Source organism: Tachysurus vachellii, chromosome 1 (genome assembly GCF_030014155.1).
Source record: "Tachysurus vachellii isolate PV-2020 chromosome 1, HZAU_Pvac_v1, whole genome shotgun sequence".
Taxonomy (NCBI): Eukaryota; Metazoa; Chordata; class Actinopteri; order Siluriformes; family Bagridae; genus Tachysurus; species Tachysurus vachellii.
The window spans coordinates 38,233,811-38,251,949 of record NC_083460.1 but is presented as its reverse complement, the minus strand read 5'-3'; the positions used below and the strand labels follow the sequence as shown (position 1 = coordinate 38,251,949).

General features: G+C 38.9%; 1 protein-coding gene across 7 annotated transcripts in view; it reads left to right on the top strand.

Annotated features, from left to right (window-relative positions):
* gramd2aa (GRAM domain containing 2Aa) overlaps positions 1-18,139 on the top strand; it is a 28,028-nt gene that overhangs the window by 1,321 nt on the left and 8,568 nt on the right. For 2 of the 7 annotated variants that reach the window (XM_060886697.1, XM_060886689.1), the window contains exons 2-3: positions 9,863-9,961; positions 16,801-16,858. In XM_060886697.1, the coding sequence (XP_060742680.1) occupies positions 9,863-9,961; positions 16,801-16,858 (157 nt within the window). Of the gene's footprint in view, positions 1-1,636; positions 1,833-9,341; positions 9,684-9,862; positions 9,962-16,800; positions 16,859-18,139 lie in introns of those variants that run through there. The other 5 variants (XM_060886715.1, XM_060886706.1, XM_060886723.1 and 2 more) reach the window with 5 other exon arrangements.

Sequence of the window (18,139 nt, the reverse complement as noted above, 5' to 3'; positions counted from 1 at the left end):
ACATCTGATCTCTTCTGGAAGCTGATTCCAGCTATAGGTGGCATAATAACTAAATGCTGATGCACCTTGTTTTGAGTGAACCCTCAGTATCTCTAACTGACCTGATCCTAATGATCTGAGTAGTCTGCTTGGTTTATATTCAGTTAGCATTTCTGTAATCACCTGTATTTCTGCTCTCACTATCGACAAACCAGTCCGAACACATTTTAATTTTTATTCAGGAGTTATGTATATACAAAACGATAACTTTTGATGACCGTAGTTTAGTGATAAAAAAAAAAATTGAGCAATTTTTTTCAGATTTTATTTTTTCCCTCCCATCCTGTAGCCTACTCGCACCCCGCTGCGATAGTGTTGGCGCCCCCCACTGGTTGAGAACTGCAGCTTTAAACCAATTGGTGTAGAAATATCTGTATTTATTAGCTAGTGACTAAAGAGCGATGTGTCGCAGAGTTTCTTACTACTTATAACTTACTAGCATACAACAGTTCAAAAGAGATTTTACAATCTACAAGAATTCTGTTTATTTCTTTCCATCTACAAATAAAACCGATATAATCTAGCAACAGATTAAGGTAAAATCACATACAGAACTATTCAAGTGATGTGGTGTGGGGATTGATTTCATTTGTTAAGCTTCGAATTCAAATTGTATTTGTCACCTGTGTAACCATACGCAGCATGACGGGTAGTGAAACACTTTGGACGACAGTCTTTCCATCAGAGAGAGTGAAACTGAGAGAGTTGCAGTACAGCTCCAAGGTAGAGCTGTAAGGATGGATATAGGGGGAAAAAATAAAATGTAAACAAGACGAATAAAATGATTCACAGGAGTTACTTTACAGTATATCTGCAAAATACGCTTTGTGCAGCTGATTATGGTTAAGGCTCTGAGTTACTGATCAGAAGATCGGCGGTTTAAACCCCAGCACCACCCAAGTTGCCACTGTTGGGCTCTTGATCAAGGTCCCTAACCCTCTCAGCTCCATGTGAGCTGTTTAATGGTATCATGGTTGACTCTGTGACTCTCGGATGTGGTAGCCTAGTGGTTAAGGCGTTGGATTACTGATCGGAAGATCATGAGTTCAAATCCCAGGTCCATCAAGCTGCCACTGCTGGGCCCCTGAGCAAGGCCCTTAACCCTCAATTGCTCAGTTGTATAAATTAGTATAAATTATCCAGCGCAACTGGATAAGGGTGTCTGCTAAATGCCATAAGTGTAAATGTAAATGTGCTTTGACACCTGATCTATGGAAAGAAATTTGCTGTGGTTTAATGTCTATTTAACCAAAAAAGTATGACTAGGTGGCGTTAGGTGTAGGATCCTCACATCGATGCTACTGAAATAAAAGCGATCTCAATCAATCGTTGATTTTTAACATGATGAAGTTGGACAGAATTATATCTTATATCAGAAATATCTTTAATTTTTACTTTTGCCACCTCTGATTATTTGTGGTTAATTCATAACTGGTCCCATCCTGGCTAAACCTGGTATTTTTGTGGGCACAGACCTGGCACAGTTTCTGTCAGTAGCAGTGAGTCGTTTCTGGATGTTCGGGTAAATGACACGCTTCAAAGAGCCGACTCATTCACGAATGACACGTCACTATTTTTTGTCCTCTTTTGGCCCTGCTGGCTTTCCACAAAGCGCTAATCGACCCAACGCCTGGAGACGCCACTGTGCGCCTTCCGCTTCACTCCTATTCATTTCAGCCTGACCGTCGGTGCCCTTGACCTGCAGTAAAACAGTCCACAAAACGATCTAACGGAAGTGTCTCCGGTAATATGTGGACCAAGGACGTGACTGGAGCGCACTAGACATCCGCCAGGTACGTGGACAAGATGCTGGAGCTTCTCGCGAGACTTGATGTTACTGTAAAGACTCGGTTTCTTCCTAAGATCTGTGTGCACTTTTAACCTCATGGTGAAGCTCTTTGACTGATTTCTGTATGCATCATAGAGAGAAAAAAAAACAACAAAAGAAAGGGTTCAAGTCTGATGAGTGTGTTCGTGCTGAAATGTTGTGTGATGCGTAAAAGTGACGCGTAAAAGTCCAGCTGATGTCCAAATGACTTTAAACTACACTCAGATCAAAAAGTAGACCAAATGATATAGTTTTAATCTGTTGCTGGGTTCAGGATCAGGGATCAGGGTCTTCTGCATGTATCTCCAACCTAGAAATATGCTTTAGTGTAAAAGTTTTAAAGCCTTACACTAAGTTTAGGTATTTTTCAGAATCGGATCAGAATCAGGTTTATTGGCCAAGTGTGTTGACACACACAAGGAATTTGGTTCCAGTTGTTTGTGACTCTCAAAAGTACAGACATAAATAACATTATACTATACAAGACAAGATAATACAGACTGTACAAGACAATACAGACATAAATAACACTACTATACTACACAAGACAATACAGACATAAATAACACTATACTATACTATACAAGACAATACAGACATAAATAACACTATACTATACAAGACAATACAGACATAAATAACACTATACTATACAAGACAATGCAGACATAAATAACACTATATTATACTATACAAGACAATACAGACATAAATAACACTATACTATACAAGACAATACAGACATAAATAACACTATACTATACAAGACAATACAGACATAAATAACACTATACTATACAAGACAATACAGACATAAATAACACTATACTGTACAAGACAATACAGACATAAATAACACTATACTGTACAAGACAATACAGACATAAATAACACTATACTATACAAGACAAGATAATACAGACTGTACAAGACAATACAGACATAAATAACACTATACTATACTACACAAGACAATACAGACATAAATAACACTATACTATACTGTACAAGACAATACAGACATAAATAACACTATACTATACAAGACAATACAGACATAAATAACACTATACTATACAAGACAATGCAGACATAAATAACACTATATTATACTATACAAGACAATACAGACATAAATAACACTATACTATACAAGACAATACAGACATAAATAACACTATACTATACAAGACAATACAGACATAAATAACACTATACTATACAAGACAATACAGACATAAATAACACTATACTATACAAGACAATACAGACATAAATAACACTATACTATACAAGACAATACAGACATAAATAACACTATACTATACTACACAAGACAATACAGACATAAATAACACTATACTATACTACACAAGACAATACAGACATAAATAACACTATACTATACTATACAAGACAATACAGACATAAATAACACTATACTATACAAGACAATACAGACATAAATAACACTATACTGTACAAGACAATACAGACATAAATAACACTATACTATACAAGACAATACAGACATAAATAACACTATACTATACAAGACAATACAGACATAAATAACACTATACTATACTATACAAGACAATACAGACATAAATAACACTATACTATACAAGACAATACAGACATTCATTCATCTTCTACCGCTTATCCGAACTACCTCGGGTCACGGGGAGCCTGTGCCTATCTCAGGGGTCATTGGGCATCAAGGCAGGATACACCCTGGACGGAGTGCCAACCCATCGCAGGGCACAATACAGACATAAATAACACTATAATATACAAGACAATACAGACATAAATAACACTATACTATACAAGACAATACAGACATAAATAACACTATACAAGACAACACTTGTATAGACAACAACACAACAACAAAAAGCATAATATTGTTATTTGCACTACCATGCACTTCTCACACTTTATGTACATAACTGAATGGTAGTGCAAATAACAATATTATGCTTTTGTACAATATACAGCAGCAGTAGTGTGTGTAACGTACACAGATGATGTGATGACTGACAGTCCTGATAATGCAGTACTTATAGAACCTAATATAATTTCTTATAATTATAATTAAATAATAATTTCTTATTATAATATAAATTTTTATAAAGGTTTTCATATGAGAGATGCATATTAAAGCTTAGCCACCGATAACCTACGCTACAGTTTGTTATAATAATCTATGTTTCATTTGATTTGTAATTTAATATCACACATCAGAACAATGAACTCTTTGTAATCGTATAGTGCCTTTGCTGTTTTTCCTGAATCCCAAACTCTAGGCTAGAGAGAAAACAATGCATTTGTCTTTGTTGTGCTTATAGGATTAAATGTGTGAAAGTGGAGCTGTACTATTCACCGTTACAGAAGGTAAAAAGCATATAGGAAGGCAGGTTAAATGCTAACTAGGGTTAGGTCACCCATATAATACTAACCTGCTGGCTGGTCATAAAAGGATAAGATAGTGTGGTAGTGGTGTCTCATGTGGTGAACGGATTGTGTTGTTGATTGGAAGGTTGGGGGTTCAAGCTTCAGCCCCACCAGGCTGCTACTGTTGAGCGCTTGAACAAGATCCTTAACCCTGTCTGCTCCAAACTACGCTCTGTCCCCAACTTCCTCAGCTGTGAGGAGAAGAATTGATTCCACTGTGACATAATGTATGTGTGGTGAGGAAAATAAAGGCTTTTTCTTCTTGAAGAAATCGGTTTAAAAAGCCTTTGTGGCCAAATATCACTCAATAAAGAGACTCGTTATTCATGCTAATAACGCTCGTGATGTCGCAGAGAAGTGTAGCAATGTTCTAAGATGTCACCAAGACGTAACACTAACGTTTTAGTAAGATAGTTGGTCTAATGTTTGTTATTTTAAAACCGAACCGAAGTAGACAGAATGGGCTTAGACAACATGTGAGGATTAAATCACTTAAGGATGAGCTGAAATTAATCAATAATTGGATAGTGGGATGTGACCAAGAGTGGAGTGTTGGCACACCAAGTTGATTATTTTTCTATACAGTAAATCATGTGCGTTTTATTCATCTTATACCCCAACAATTAATATTTGCATCAAGTAAAGAACTGCAGTCATATGTATGTATACACTATATATATATATATATATATATATATATATATATATATATATATATATATATATATATATATATATAAACACTAACGTATTTGAAACGAGTGCATTAATATAATTGTGTGATTTCACTTGCTGCCAGTGCTGCTGTTAATAACAACAAATCAACGCCTTCTGAACATATAGCTTAGTTAAGTGTCTTTGAATATATTTATATACTTTATAACTGAAGGCATGACCAAGGAAATTTGCATCCAACCCAGACTGAAATAATAAAATAAAGGCTTTTTTAAAAAAAAAATATATATATTATTGAATAATCAGCAAAAAAAAAATAAATAAACACCACGTTTGTCTAAACTGTAATCTGGCATTGACACCATTTGAAGAAGGACCTTTTGAAGTTCATCCAGCATTTATACAATTGAACAAAGGATTGTTGACATCTCAAAGAACAAAGTTGTGTGTGTGTGTGTGTGTAAGTGGGGGGGAGTGTGTTTGTTCCCACCACCTGCCACAACAAAGCCCTCATGGAAACAAAACCCATGGTAGTGAGCAAATACGTCCACCTGCTCGCCCCCTCGTACTACACAATCCCCTTAATAAGCATGTGGACAAGATCTAAGTCTCCTGCAGGTCATTTGCTCCTTCTCCATGACGTGAACAGATCCGTCCTAAATGCTGAAGGTCAATCTGTGGTCCTCCTCTGCACATGATTACCAGGCTGCGGTATTACAGGACTACAGCTAATCCATTTAGCTTTCCTAATCAACTTTAGTCTCTCTCCTAAAGACACGGCACGGCCTCACATTACACTCGCCTTGCCTCGCCTCACCTCGCCTCGCCTCTCTGTGGGCTGAACTCGGTTATGAGGCACAAACGTGACCCGGGAGAGTTAGGAGGAGATTCAGTTTTCCTTTGATATTGTTTATATTTTGTCTGGTTTTGAAATGAGACTAAACAAAGTCTGTTAGAAAAACAGTGTCAGTCTCATGTGAGGCCATTGTTTTTGTCACTTCTGTGTTGCCGAAACAATGGCTGTATAAATGATTTCTAATACGAGACATAATACTCAAAACTTCAACAACATCAGAATCAAAATAAATCGTTACACACCTCAGATTAAAATAGACTTCTGGAGAGTCCAAAAAAGTCTGTCTTTAATCATGAAAAGCAAACAGGATGAATTCTGAAGTCATTGCAGCAAATATAATTGTAGCTTAATGATTTGCGCTATTAAAAACAGCCAAGAGTTGAATTACCGCAAGACAAATTACAGGATTATGTCAATGTGCTGGTACTTGTGCTTTGTTGTTTCTATAGTAACAGCTGATATGGTGAGGAGATGTTTGTTTTGCATTTTGAAAGGAGTCGCCAGTGTCAGTGCTGTAACAGCCAGAGGTAATGCGGTACATTTTTCTGACACAGGGAAGTCTTCGGGATAGAGGGATTTCCGCTTTCTTGGCAAGAAGTCGTGTTTTTGTGTCTTATCATCTTCGAGAGGCTGGTGAGCAAATGAATTGTTATATCAGCAGTAGCATAACAGACAGGAACTGACATATTTGATTGATGTACCACACATTACTATAAATTGATATGGAATTTCTCTGTGGCTTGGTGGTTAGCATGTCTGTCTCACACCATTTACATTTACAGCATTTAGCAGACACTCTTATCCAGAGTGACTTACATTTTTCTTATTTCTGTTTATACACCTAAACAATTGAGGGTTAAGGGCCTTGCTCAGGGGCCCTGCAGTGGCAACTTGGTGGGCCTGGGATTCGAACCAATGACCTCCCGATCAGTAGTCGAACCACCTTAACCACTGCGCTACCACATCCCACCACCACCTCAGGGTTCTATTCCTTCCTTTGCCTTCCTTCCTTCGGTTGTGGCGTTAACATGATCTCCCCATGCCTCAAGTGTTTTCTCTGTTTTCTCCAGTTTCTCCCACAGTCCAGAGACTGATTGGCATCTGTAAATTGGTGTTTGTGTGATTGTGCCCTTCAATAGACTGGCATCATGTCCAGTGTGTCCCCTGCTTCTTGGGATAGATTCCAAATTCCCTGCGAACCCATTTGGATAAGTGGCGTGGGAAATGGATGGATACAAATTGATATGAAAGTATGATGGCTTATTTGTTAAATCAATAATTTTTAGCTGTGTTATAAGTGGAAAATACAGTTTGGGGAATGTCGTTATAGGACAGTAAACAGCTTTGGGTTGGGGTCCCTTTTAAATTATTTCGTTTGACCAGATTTTGCAGCTTGGTGGTCCTGGGATCGAACTCAAAACCTTCCGATTGGTAGCCCAACACCTTTACTAATAGGCTACCACACGCCCACCATGTGCCATCACATGATCAGTTGTGGCACAAGTGGTTAAGGCTCTGGATTGTTGATAGGAGGATTGTGGTTCAAGCCTTAGCACTGCCAAGCTGCCACTGTTGGGGTCCTTGAGCAAGGGCCCCTTGATCAAGGCCCTTCAGAGAGATTTGATTACATTTGATTAAATGTGGTGCTAAAACTCATGATGGATTTAATTTCCAAGCTTTTTTAAGAATCATCAACATTCCTCCCGACTTGAATCTTGTTAAAGGCTTATTATCAGACTCATAGATCCACAGAGTTGCAGATCCATTTATCTGACAGAAGATCAAGAAAAAGGAAACTGGCACTTTGGGTTTTAACATTTATACATCATGAATATAAGCAGTTATTTTCTACTCCCTTAATTCATGTCACTGATGGCTTGTCCTTTAACGTATTTATGCTTGCACTTTATTCTCGAATTCCTTTGATTCGCTAAAGAAAAACATTTTCCACACACAAGCACATTTTTTGTACATTTATAATTTACAGATTACATAAGTCAGTAAATATAAAGGGATTGGTCTTTTGTTGTAGCAGCTATACAGCAAGAAACTAATGGCCTCGTTTATACTGAGTAAACATCTGCAGGCTGGGTCTCAACCACTGAAAGGAGCACTTACTGAAGCTTTAACGTATAACAATATAAAGAGCATTTCCATTGACGTGAATTCATTTTGTTACACAAACACACCTTAAACCCACGCTGGGTTGCCAAGTGCAAGGCACAGCATCGTCATCACAAGCAGGTCAACCATTAAACTGTACTGGTTTGTCAATGGGAGATAAATTGTTCCGTAACCTATTTCCGAAACAAAAAATGTGTACCTGCTGCCAAATGTATTCCTGTTTTTTTTTATTTAAACCTCATGCTTCACTCTAAAACAGCAGGTTTATATTTACCTTGTTTTGTTTTTTTCACTAGCGAGTGTCTATAAGAGTAGAATAAGAATAAGATTATTTTCACTCTTAGTTCTTAGACATCTAACACAACTAACTCTCAACTCTTGTCGGATTAGGAGTTATGCTTTTGTTAAGAATGCTAGTTCACACTATCAAGTGACAGAGCAACAGGCGGCCATTTTGTAAATGCAGTCTGCAGAGCCACGATATCAGTGATGGCTTCAAGCGACAAAGCGACGTCTTGATTGACATTTGAATTGTTGTCATTTTTTTGTTACAATTAGCTCGAATGAGTCCTTGGCTTAGTCTTCACGACATGCCTGGGTGCAACTTGTTCCCTTTTATTGGGAATGAAAAAATTAATAACTGCATTTTTTTTTGTCAAATTCTGAGAAAAATAGAGTTCAGAATGAAGTAGAAGGAGCAGAGATCGCTCGTGAGTGCTCGTGAGAAGCTAGCGTGAAGCCACATAACACGTAAATGGGTGTGTGGAAGCCTAGTGGTTAAGGTGTTGGGCTACCAATCGGAAGGTTGTGAGTTCAATCCCAGGTCCACCAAGCTGCCACTGTTGGGCCCCTGAGCAAGGCCCTTAACCTTCAATTGCTCAGTTGTATAAAAATGAGATAATGTCAGTCGCTCTGAATAAGGGGGCGTCTGCTAAATGCTGGAAATGTTAATGTAAATCAATTGAAAGAGAGAAAGCTACTACTGAATCTCATCAGAAAAAAAAGCACATAAGAACATATGCCACACCCACAAGTGACGATCTAAAGTAACAAGCAGTCATGAGACAAACTACAAAACATTTTTGTCAGATTTTTAGGACATGACTTAGTCTGGTTACAAACCTGACCGGATAAAACATAAACAAACCAACCAAACCATAAATTCTGACTTTCACCCTCTATCTCATTTGCTCCTATAGTAATGACCCAACCATGTCCATGTCCAGTAATGACACAGTTTCTACTTAGATATTTTTTCAGTCGGTATTCACTCCATCTCAGATCTGCATTCATTTTGACACTGTTAGCTTTCCATAGCCACTCGTTTCTGAGAACCTGAAGCTGACCTTAGAGAATTTGTTAGCACCTTTTCCTGTGCCCTTCTCTCCTGTGTCTTTAGAATAGCGTCACCCTGCGTGTGTCTAATATAAATAGAAGCATGCTGCTGGCACACAGCCTAAGTGCTCATTTCACAGGCGAGTCGTGTCTCACTCGATGCTCGATCGCTGTTTATTATACAGCAGTGTGTCGAGTCTCTCGGGAGAATTAAGCAGTGAATCAAAAAACAGGAAGAGGCCTGTCATTACACGCAACAATGACTCAATGCTACTTTAATGAAGGTGCCCAATTAGAGCCAGGAAGGCAGAAGAAAGTAGAGGACAGAAGTTCATAAGTGCAGCATTCATGACACCATACGGAAGGGTTTTTATAATTTTTTATTTATTTATTTATTTTATGATAAATATATGAACCTGCCAATATCAAGTGCTCTGCGTGAGCTACAGAGGAAGCAGGTTGTGGAGCTTGTGGAAGTGAGACAGGTTGTGAGAAGGGTTGTGTGTTGAGTAAGCACACACTTTCTTGTACTTGTTATTATGCAGGTTCGGGACCATGAGTGACCAGACCGAGGATGTCGGTTTATTAACACCGCAGAATGAGCCCCCAAAGGAGGAGGACACACACAACGGTCCCCAATTCAGGCAAGTCCAGACAAATGCTTCTGCTGTGTTTGAAGAGATTTATATTTGCCAAGCGCTATTGTAATTTAAATACAGGAAGTGGAAGAAATGTCTAACATCTTAACCGGCACTTCTGCTCTTCACTTTGTTGAACTGAATTATTTATATGGGTGGGATTGAGCACACTTTCACTCAAGTGAACACTTTCACTTGTTCAGTCGAAACGTCTCTATATAACGACAGCTCGTCTGTGCAAGATATTTTTGACAAGTACATTTAGAACATCACCAATTGTATCGGCACCCTTCAGGAGAATGGGTGAAAAAGATTAGTAAATAATTAATAAAATATTGTACATCGACGCAAGTTTTCTGTTCAAACCATTAGACAAACTGGTTACCTTTCATTTCATCAGTGATATAAATCTACACATGCGCAGACATAAGAAACTAAAGATGTTCAAGACGTCGTGTTAAATCCTTACTCTCTTGCCGGAGCCTACTTAGTAATACGTTTTCCTACGGAAACGTGGCCCCGATGAGCCGAGATCTCTGGTTAATTGCTTGTACAGGGCCGATTGTTAAAGTTCTCCTGACGTTTTGTCATAACTTGAGTGTTTTACGTCACAGCCAGCCACAGGGCACTTCACACCATCTACTGGAACATTTCACCTCCGGATTTGGTCAGACAGCATGCTGCTGGCTCTCACCTCGGAGCTCTGCCACCACTGTGTCGGTCACCTTCACAAGTGAGGCTCATGTCAGACCCATTTCAGCAGCTCTGGGTTCGGTTTCACTCAGGGCTCTACTGCTTTGGTGCTCTTTGGCCCTACATGAATTATTGACAACAGGTTGTTTGCTCATGGCCTCAAGGACAGATTCACTTTCTCACGTAATCTATACAGTGCATCAGCTGCCAGTAGATCTGACCCCCCCCAAAAAAAGATGTTACTAGTGGATTGTTTTTCAGCTGCTTACCTTGTAAACCTTTGCTCTCATAAAAACAGTACTTTACACTCAGCAGTCTGTCGGTGCATTTTGGTCGAGGTTCCTGAATCTTTTGTGGAACTAAAGATGTTTGGAACTGAACTTAATGAGAGTTTTTGCATGAGTTGCTGATGTAATTCAATTCAATTTAATTTATTAGTATTGTTTTAAAGTTTTAATTCAAATGTATATATGAGGAAGAAACCTGGAGATTAACCAGACTCTAAAGAAAACCCATCCTCATCTTGGTGACATCGTAGACTAGGATTATAAATCATTTGCCTTTCAAAACTGTACGCTATAGATTCATGAGCAATTGTGTAACCAGGAGCTGAGCATCAGAGTCATTTCTTTACTGATTGTGACCCAAATTGCAGAAATGCAGCAGCTTCATTTCCTGAGCGGTGCAACAGAAAAACATGAGGTTGTAAGGTCAGATCCCAAGTTTTCTATAGCCATCCATGGCCAGGGGTCCAACAGAGCATGGAGCAATATTATATATTCTAATATTTATTTTCTACTATATTTAAAATATCCTATAAATCACAATGTTTATGGTTGATGGTGTTGAACAGATGTGCGCTTGGCATTGCTGCACTGTGTGCTACCACTTTAACTGTTCCTTTGTCTTGGAGGTCCACAGTCGAGGTAAGAATCAAGAAATCCAGTGCAGTGAGACGCCACAGACGTGATAAAAAAGGAAAAAGGCTGAGGGCAGAGGGCTAGACGGAGGGCAGACAGCACTTTCCTTCAAGTGTCCAGCTGAGAATCTATTAGATCAGTGGTCTTCACTATTTTTTTCATGTGAGCCACACTGATAGGACAAAGTCAATAGGAGAGCCACTTTCACCGCAAAGTATGCCAAGTTCATTCATTCATTCATTCATCTTCTACCGCTTATCCGAACTACCTCGGGTCACGGGGAGCCTGTGCCTATCTCAGGCGTCTCAGGCATCAAGGCAGGATACACCCTGGACGGAGTGCCAACCCATCACAGGGCACACACACTCTCATTCACTCACACAATCACACACTAGGGACAATTTTTCAGAGATGCCAATCAACCTACCATGCATGTCTTTGGACCGGGGGAGGAAACCGGAGTACCCGGAGGAAACCCCAGAGGCACGGGGAGAACATGCAAACTCCACACACACAAGGTGGAGGCGGGAATCGAACCCCGACCCTGGAGGTGTGAGGCGAACGTGCTAACCACTAAGCCACCGTGCCCCCCAGTATGTATGCCAAGTTAATCAGTTTAAATAGCTTATCTGCTTAAATTCAATGTACAATATTGCAATACAATAATTACTCGAGTTGCGGATGATGCATGTTCCCCATCAGTTACCTCTTTTGTCACTGTCACATTGCTTTGTTGCTGTTCATTTTGTGCCCGGGATTGTTCGATAATAACAATAATAATAACAATTTTTAGTCTGTGTGTACAGTAAACACAAGTTGTTAACTAACATGAAACACAAACTAGCTTCTGGCAGGCCGCCAAAAACTAGCTATATATAGCTACTAGCTATAGTCAGTGACGAGTCAAATAATATATATAAATATATATTATTGTTTGTAATAGAGCACATTCGTTTTTCTATGCTTCCCTGATTGTTTTTAATGTTATTTAAATGAAAAATAAATTTTAACCACATGATCATATCACCGTATTATTTACTGCCATGCGAGTCGCATATTAAAGCTTGGCGAGCCGCAGGAGGGTCGCGAGCCGCGCAATGAGTAACACTGTATTAGATTAAACAAAAAATGTGAGGTATCAATTGATTGTTTGGTCCAAACAAATCTTTCTGGAGTCGGTCTGTAAACAACCTAGAAGTATCAGAAGCCAGACATGAGGTAGAAAGGCTCAAAAGAGGGCAAGAGTTCTGACTAATAAGAACTGGGAGAAGGTCAACAGCACGTAAATAAGGGAAGTCTTGAGTATCGAGTTCATATCAAATAGTGTTCTAGAGATGGGAACTTTGAGTGGTGAGAACTTCTGATGATCATCTCAGGAACATCTCAAGAAATTTATTTACTTCTGTAAAACTGCCATGTGACCGTTGTTAATGTGCTACAAGCAGTATACAAATAAAACTGAACTGAACTGTATTGGGGAACCATTTAGTTCTAAAGTTCTATATAAAGCATTAGAAAAGGTCTGCTTAGATGTTCGACATAACTAGAACTTTCTAAAGAACCCTTAAAAACACATTTCCCACAATTCACCAATCAGAGATGTTACTGTGAGCACAGAAATGGAGTTTAAGAGCCTCCATTGTTTTTAACTGTAGGTTACATTTCACTAGAGGAACAATGGCCTAATTTACATTGTTAGAAACAGTGATTTCTCAGGGGTTGTTTGGGTGGTCGAATGCCGTGTCTTTCCAAACGGCTTCTGTACAGTAGCTTTTCTAAAAGGAATATCAATGAGTAAAAGACATAGTGGGGAAATCAGGTGAAAGATGAAGTAGCCTAGAAGTTACTTAGTGTACTGGTGATGGGAATCTCTGTTGGTGGAGGTGTCAGTTGACTCGTTACAGGATCAGACGATCAGAGGAGCCACTTTTTTTTACCAGTACACTAGTGAAATCGACTTATCGGACATTTTCAGTCGGTATAAACAAACGAATGATTTTCTGGCTGTGAGTCTGATCTAAAATGAGTCGGTCGGCTTTCAGTGTGAGACGTGTGTTTTTCCGTCTGTTGTATAACCTTACACTTGGTTGAATATATTGCCCCTTGTAGGCTTGGGAAAAACAGAAATACTTGTATAACACTACAAAATGTTTAAGCTCTGAGTGTCTACTTTCATACCCGCTTCATATTAAATACCAGTGTGAAGTGGGACATGACGAAGACATTCAGTGCTGAACACAAACAAAACAGGAGCAAATTAAAATGTATTCCTTTGGGGAAAAGATCTAAATGGAGGCCCTTAACAACATATTAACTATGTGTAGGGGTTACTAGCAAATTTTTATAATGAATTAAATTAAACATCATATTCATGGTCATGGAAACATCTCAGATTGATGTGTCTTTTAATAGGATCATGGGTAGTTTAATCATCGGGATGTTATGCAACTAAAAAAACCCCAGATAAAACTTGATTAAACTTGATTTTAGATCTTGTAGATCAGTTTTAGATCCTACACTGAAATCCTGGAACTCCTCAAATTTGATCTTGCAACCTTCTGGTCGTTAAGTGAGCTTCATCTGCTCTTACACGTTACCACTGTGACATCTCCTGAGGAAACATATTCTTTGGGATGCCGTCGTGCTTTTCATTAAACGCTCATTAGTCGCATACACACTCACACTCACACACACTTACACAATCTGTCTGTCTGCTAAAAACTTACATCAGACTGGTTGACGAATACATCAGCACATCTTCCCTGCTGTCAGCGCTCTATTACATAAAATAACCCCTGTGGCTGTCAGTGGAAAGCTGTATTAGATTGCTGAAAGGGGATGACTAATGGAGCAAGACCTTGCCAGCTGCACTTGTTTCCTGTCAGCTGAAGTTAGGTCATATAGAGAGGAAGGTGACAGACAGTGGAGCTCTCTTTCAGGCAATAGACAAGCTGCTCCTCTGTTGGCTAACCGCCAGCGCCTCCTGTCCCCTTAGTCATCTCTGATGGGTTTCTGAGCCAGTGCAAGGACACGCTGACTGGTGATGTCTAGAAGAAATTCGATATCTTTAAGGATCCCTGTGAGAAGGAGCGTCTCTAACGACGTGCTCCGGACAGGGTTTGAATCTTTGCATGGCCGACAAACAGGCACGAATATCTTAGGATACTGAGGGCTGTGTTTATTGCAGTGTAAGGGCTTTTACCAAGATGTTTGTGAACTAATCTGTAGGTAACACTTTTGTCTTTGTCGTGTCAAACTCCACATTGGTGGTTAATAGATTTTGTAGTTTTTTATATGTATTTCTGTTATTTTCTAGCCTGCTTGGGGCAATATATTTATAGAAAAGGTTTTTTTTCAAAAACAAATGTTTCTGTATTCAAAGTAAACAGTGATATAAAACCCATCTCTGCTCTCTGAGACGCACCGAGTGCTTGTTCATAGACAGCTAAAATATGAAGGTGTTTATCTTCATCTGCTATAAAATTCTGTGAAATTGTCAACAGAGTTAAAAACACACGTCCCACACCGAAAGCCATAAGAATCCCGACTCATTTTAAATCACAGCCGGAAAATCATTGATTTGTTTATACTGATAGAAAATGTCTGATTTGAGTGTACTGGTGAAATTGTTAATAGAAACTTATGCAACAACTTCTTGTAATATCTGATGCACACTATATACATATTTGACTTTTGTAGTATCGTCGTACTTCTGAGAATTTGTGCACTAATATTTAGAACGTCGCAATATATAACCGCTGCACTTCTATCACAAATTCTACTGTTGAATGCTTGATTCTGATTGGTCAGAGTAGCTTCTGTTAAATTGATAGATCGCACGTATAGCTGATGTTTCACGTAAACATGAGTAAATGTTGATATAGTGAAGTTTTTTGGGAAGTTTTTACGTTTCGTTTCTTTTGTTTTGGCTGAGGTAACAGAGGTACCTACACAGAAAAGAAGTGAAAAAGTGTGTGGGGGGGGGGGGGGGGGAGAAGAAAAAGTCTGGTAAGAGAACTGATAAAAAAAAATAAAAAAAAAACTTAGAGATTTCAGGAGCTAACCGGTTTTACATGGATTTTAAACAACATCGTGTTACTGTAAATCAGGGCCGGTTCCAGCTAATTATATTAAAGGTGAGCTGGTTGAGCAATCAGTAATAGTGGCCCTAATGCAGTTCTCCCCATAAGCAATATTTACAAACCGACCTAATCCAAAACACCCCCCCATGCCGTTCATGTGCCACTTTTCAATGATTAAAAGTAAATACAACATCCTTCTCATCGTTATGGCACATGTCTGACATGGGAAACTGTAGCCTGGGTTGCATACGATACCTGGAATAATTAAATGAGAGGAATATATTACAGAAAGCACGCTAATTAGCTAATATTGGCTGGGATGGGTACTGATTCAAATCGCTTACCATCTGAACTTTATTAGACTTTGACTAAAAAAAAAAATCAAGCTTTGATCGGGTGAACAAGACCCAAATAATACATGATATAAATGGTGCACGTTATTGTTTCTTTTTTGAGTTTGTTTCCTCTCAAGGTTTCTTCCTTTGCCTCAAGCTTCCTCGTAATAAATATAAATGAAACGTAATTTTTTTTTTACTTTTTTTTTTTTTTTTTTTTAATTTTTTAAATATATTTTTGTAAGGCTACTGTAAGATAAAGTCCGTTGTTAAAAGTGCTATACAAATAGAATTGAATTAATGCTACTGTTATTAGCGTCAGTCCATGTTGATTATTTTCCCATTGTATTTTATTTGCTAGCTTATAAACAGATAATTATAATTGTAAAATAGTCTAATTAAATTGTCACTGAAAGTAAATGGCTGTATTGTAAGTCTGGATATTAGCAGGTATTATGTGATATTCTTCTTGCTATTCTTCTCCATTATTTAGTATGTTTTCTTGTCCTTACTCTTCCATATTTACTCTTTAAGGTCTGCTACTGATTGAATTCTAACAACAAAACACAGCTGGTGCATAGTTACTGTTTATCTACCTAACAGGCAGCAGGAAAAATGACAAAGCTGCCCCTTTAATATCCGTCTCAACATGTCTTGTCCTGTAACGTCCTCACACCGACAGACCGTCCGATCTCATCGTGCTGACGTACTGCTTACTAATTAGACATTTTACTGAGCCGAACTGTATGAATAAAATCATTTTCCGTGATTATAACACATGAACATTCTACACTTCTTCTCTCCTCTTATACCAGGGTGCGTCTGTTAGACGAGCTGTCCTGCGAGGACGTCAAGAAGTGCACCAGAGGCTCGGTGAGTCCCGGATCGAGAACGTTTCATTTCGACTAATCAGATTCGAGCGTGTCGAATGCACTGTGGTATAAAAATAAATAACTGCCAGCGTACACGTTTAAAAAGATCCCAAGGAGCCATCACTGGTCCAAAGGACATTCCGTGCATTCGTGACAATGACTTTCCTGTTAGTCAGAATAAAATATAGTTACTGTGCTTTAAGATGGAGAACTGAAGCGATATTGTATATGATTTCAGGTTTAACCACAGATATCAGTCACATACAAACTCCAAATATTATCTTTTAGTCACACACACACACACACACACACACGCATAGGAAACCTTAACAACACCACCACTTTATTTTCTCTGCCATAAATATAGTCCAGTATTATAATGTTAGTGGGGAAGCGGGTTAGAGGATGGATTAAGCCCAGAGAAAACCGCCATGTAATCATGTGGGAGTTTAACTGGTTGAATGTTAAATTGAATTTGTTATTCCACGCAAAGCTTTAATTATGAACGATGAGTAACAGTCTTTTCTGGTGAGTCTTGGAGTCATCTGACTGTTTAAGTAACCTAATAAAAAAAAATTCCCCTCTAATTCACAGGAAGGATGTATTTAAGCTATAGGTCAAGGCCATGAGGGTTAAATGTCACATGATCTCCTGTCAGAAGTGAAGTCTGTGTCAAGCGTAATCCTCGAATAGCTCTCATAATGCAGTGATCTCAATAAACTGAGGTTAAACGTTAACTCAAATGTTACGGAACTGTCAGACTCGTACTCAGACCATCTTCTGTAGAAATGTGTGTGTGTGTGAGAGAGAGAGAGAGAGAGAGAAAGAAAGAAAGAGAAAGTGTGAGGCAGGAAGCACCAGAGTGGTAAAAGGTTCACATGCTACTGCAAGCCTGCAAGCTTTTTCCGCTAAGGTGCAGTGAGAGCCAGGAGAGAGTGAAACATTTTGATAGAGAGACCGAGAGCAAGAGTTGTTGTGTGTGTGTGTGAGAGAGGGAGCGAGCGAAAGAGAGAGAGAGAGGCTGCAGTAGAGGGGGGAGTTAAAGGAAGAGAGCATGAGAGAGTTAGAGAGAAAGAGAAATAGAGAGAGGCAATGAGAAAGAAGGCGAGGGGATCGAGAGCTAAAGAGAGAGAGAGAAATCGGGGTGGAAATAGAAACAGAGAGGTGGGGGGGGTTTAAAGATAGAGAAATGTGAGCAAGAGAGATATTGACATGAAGAGAAGAAGTTGAATGTGTGTGTGAGAGAGAGTGAAAGAGAGAAAGAGAGAGAGAGAGCGAGAGA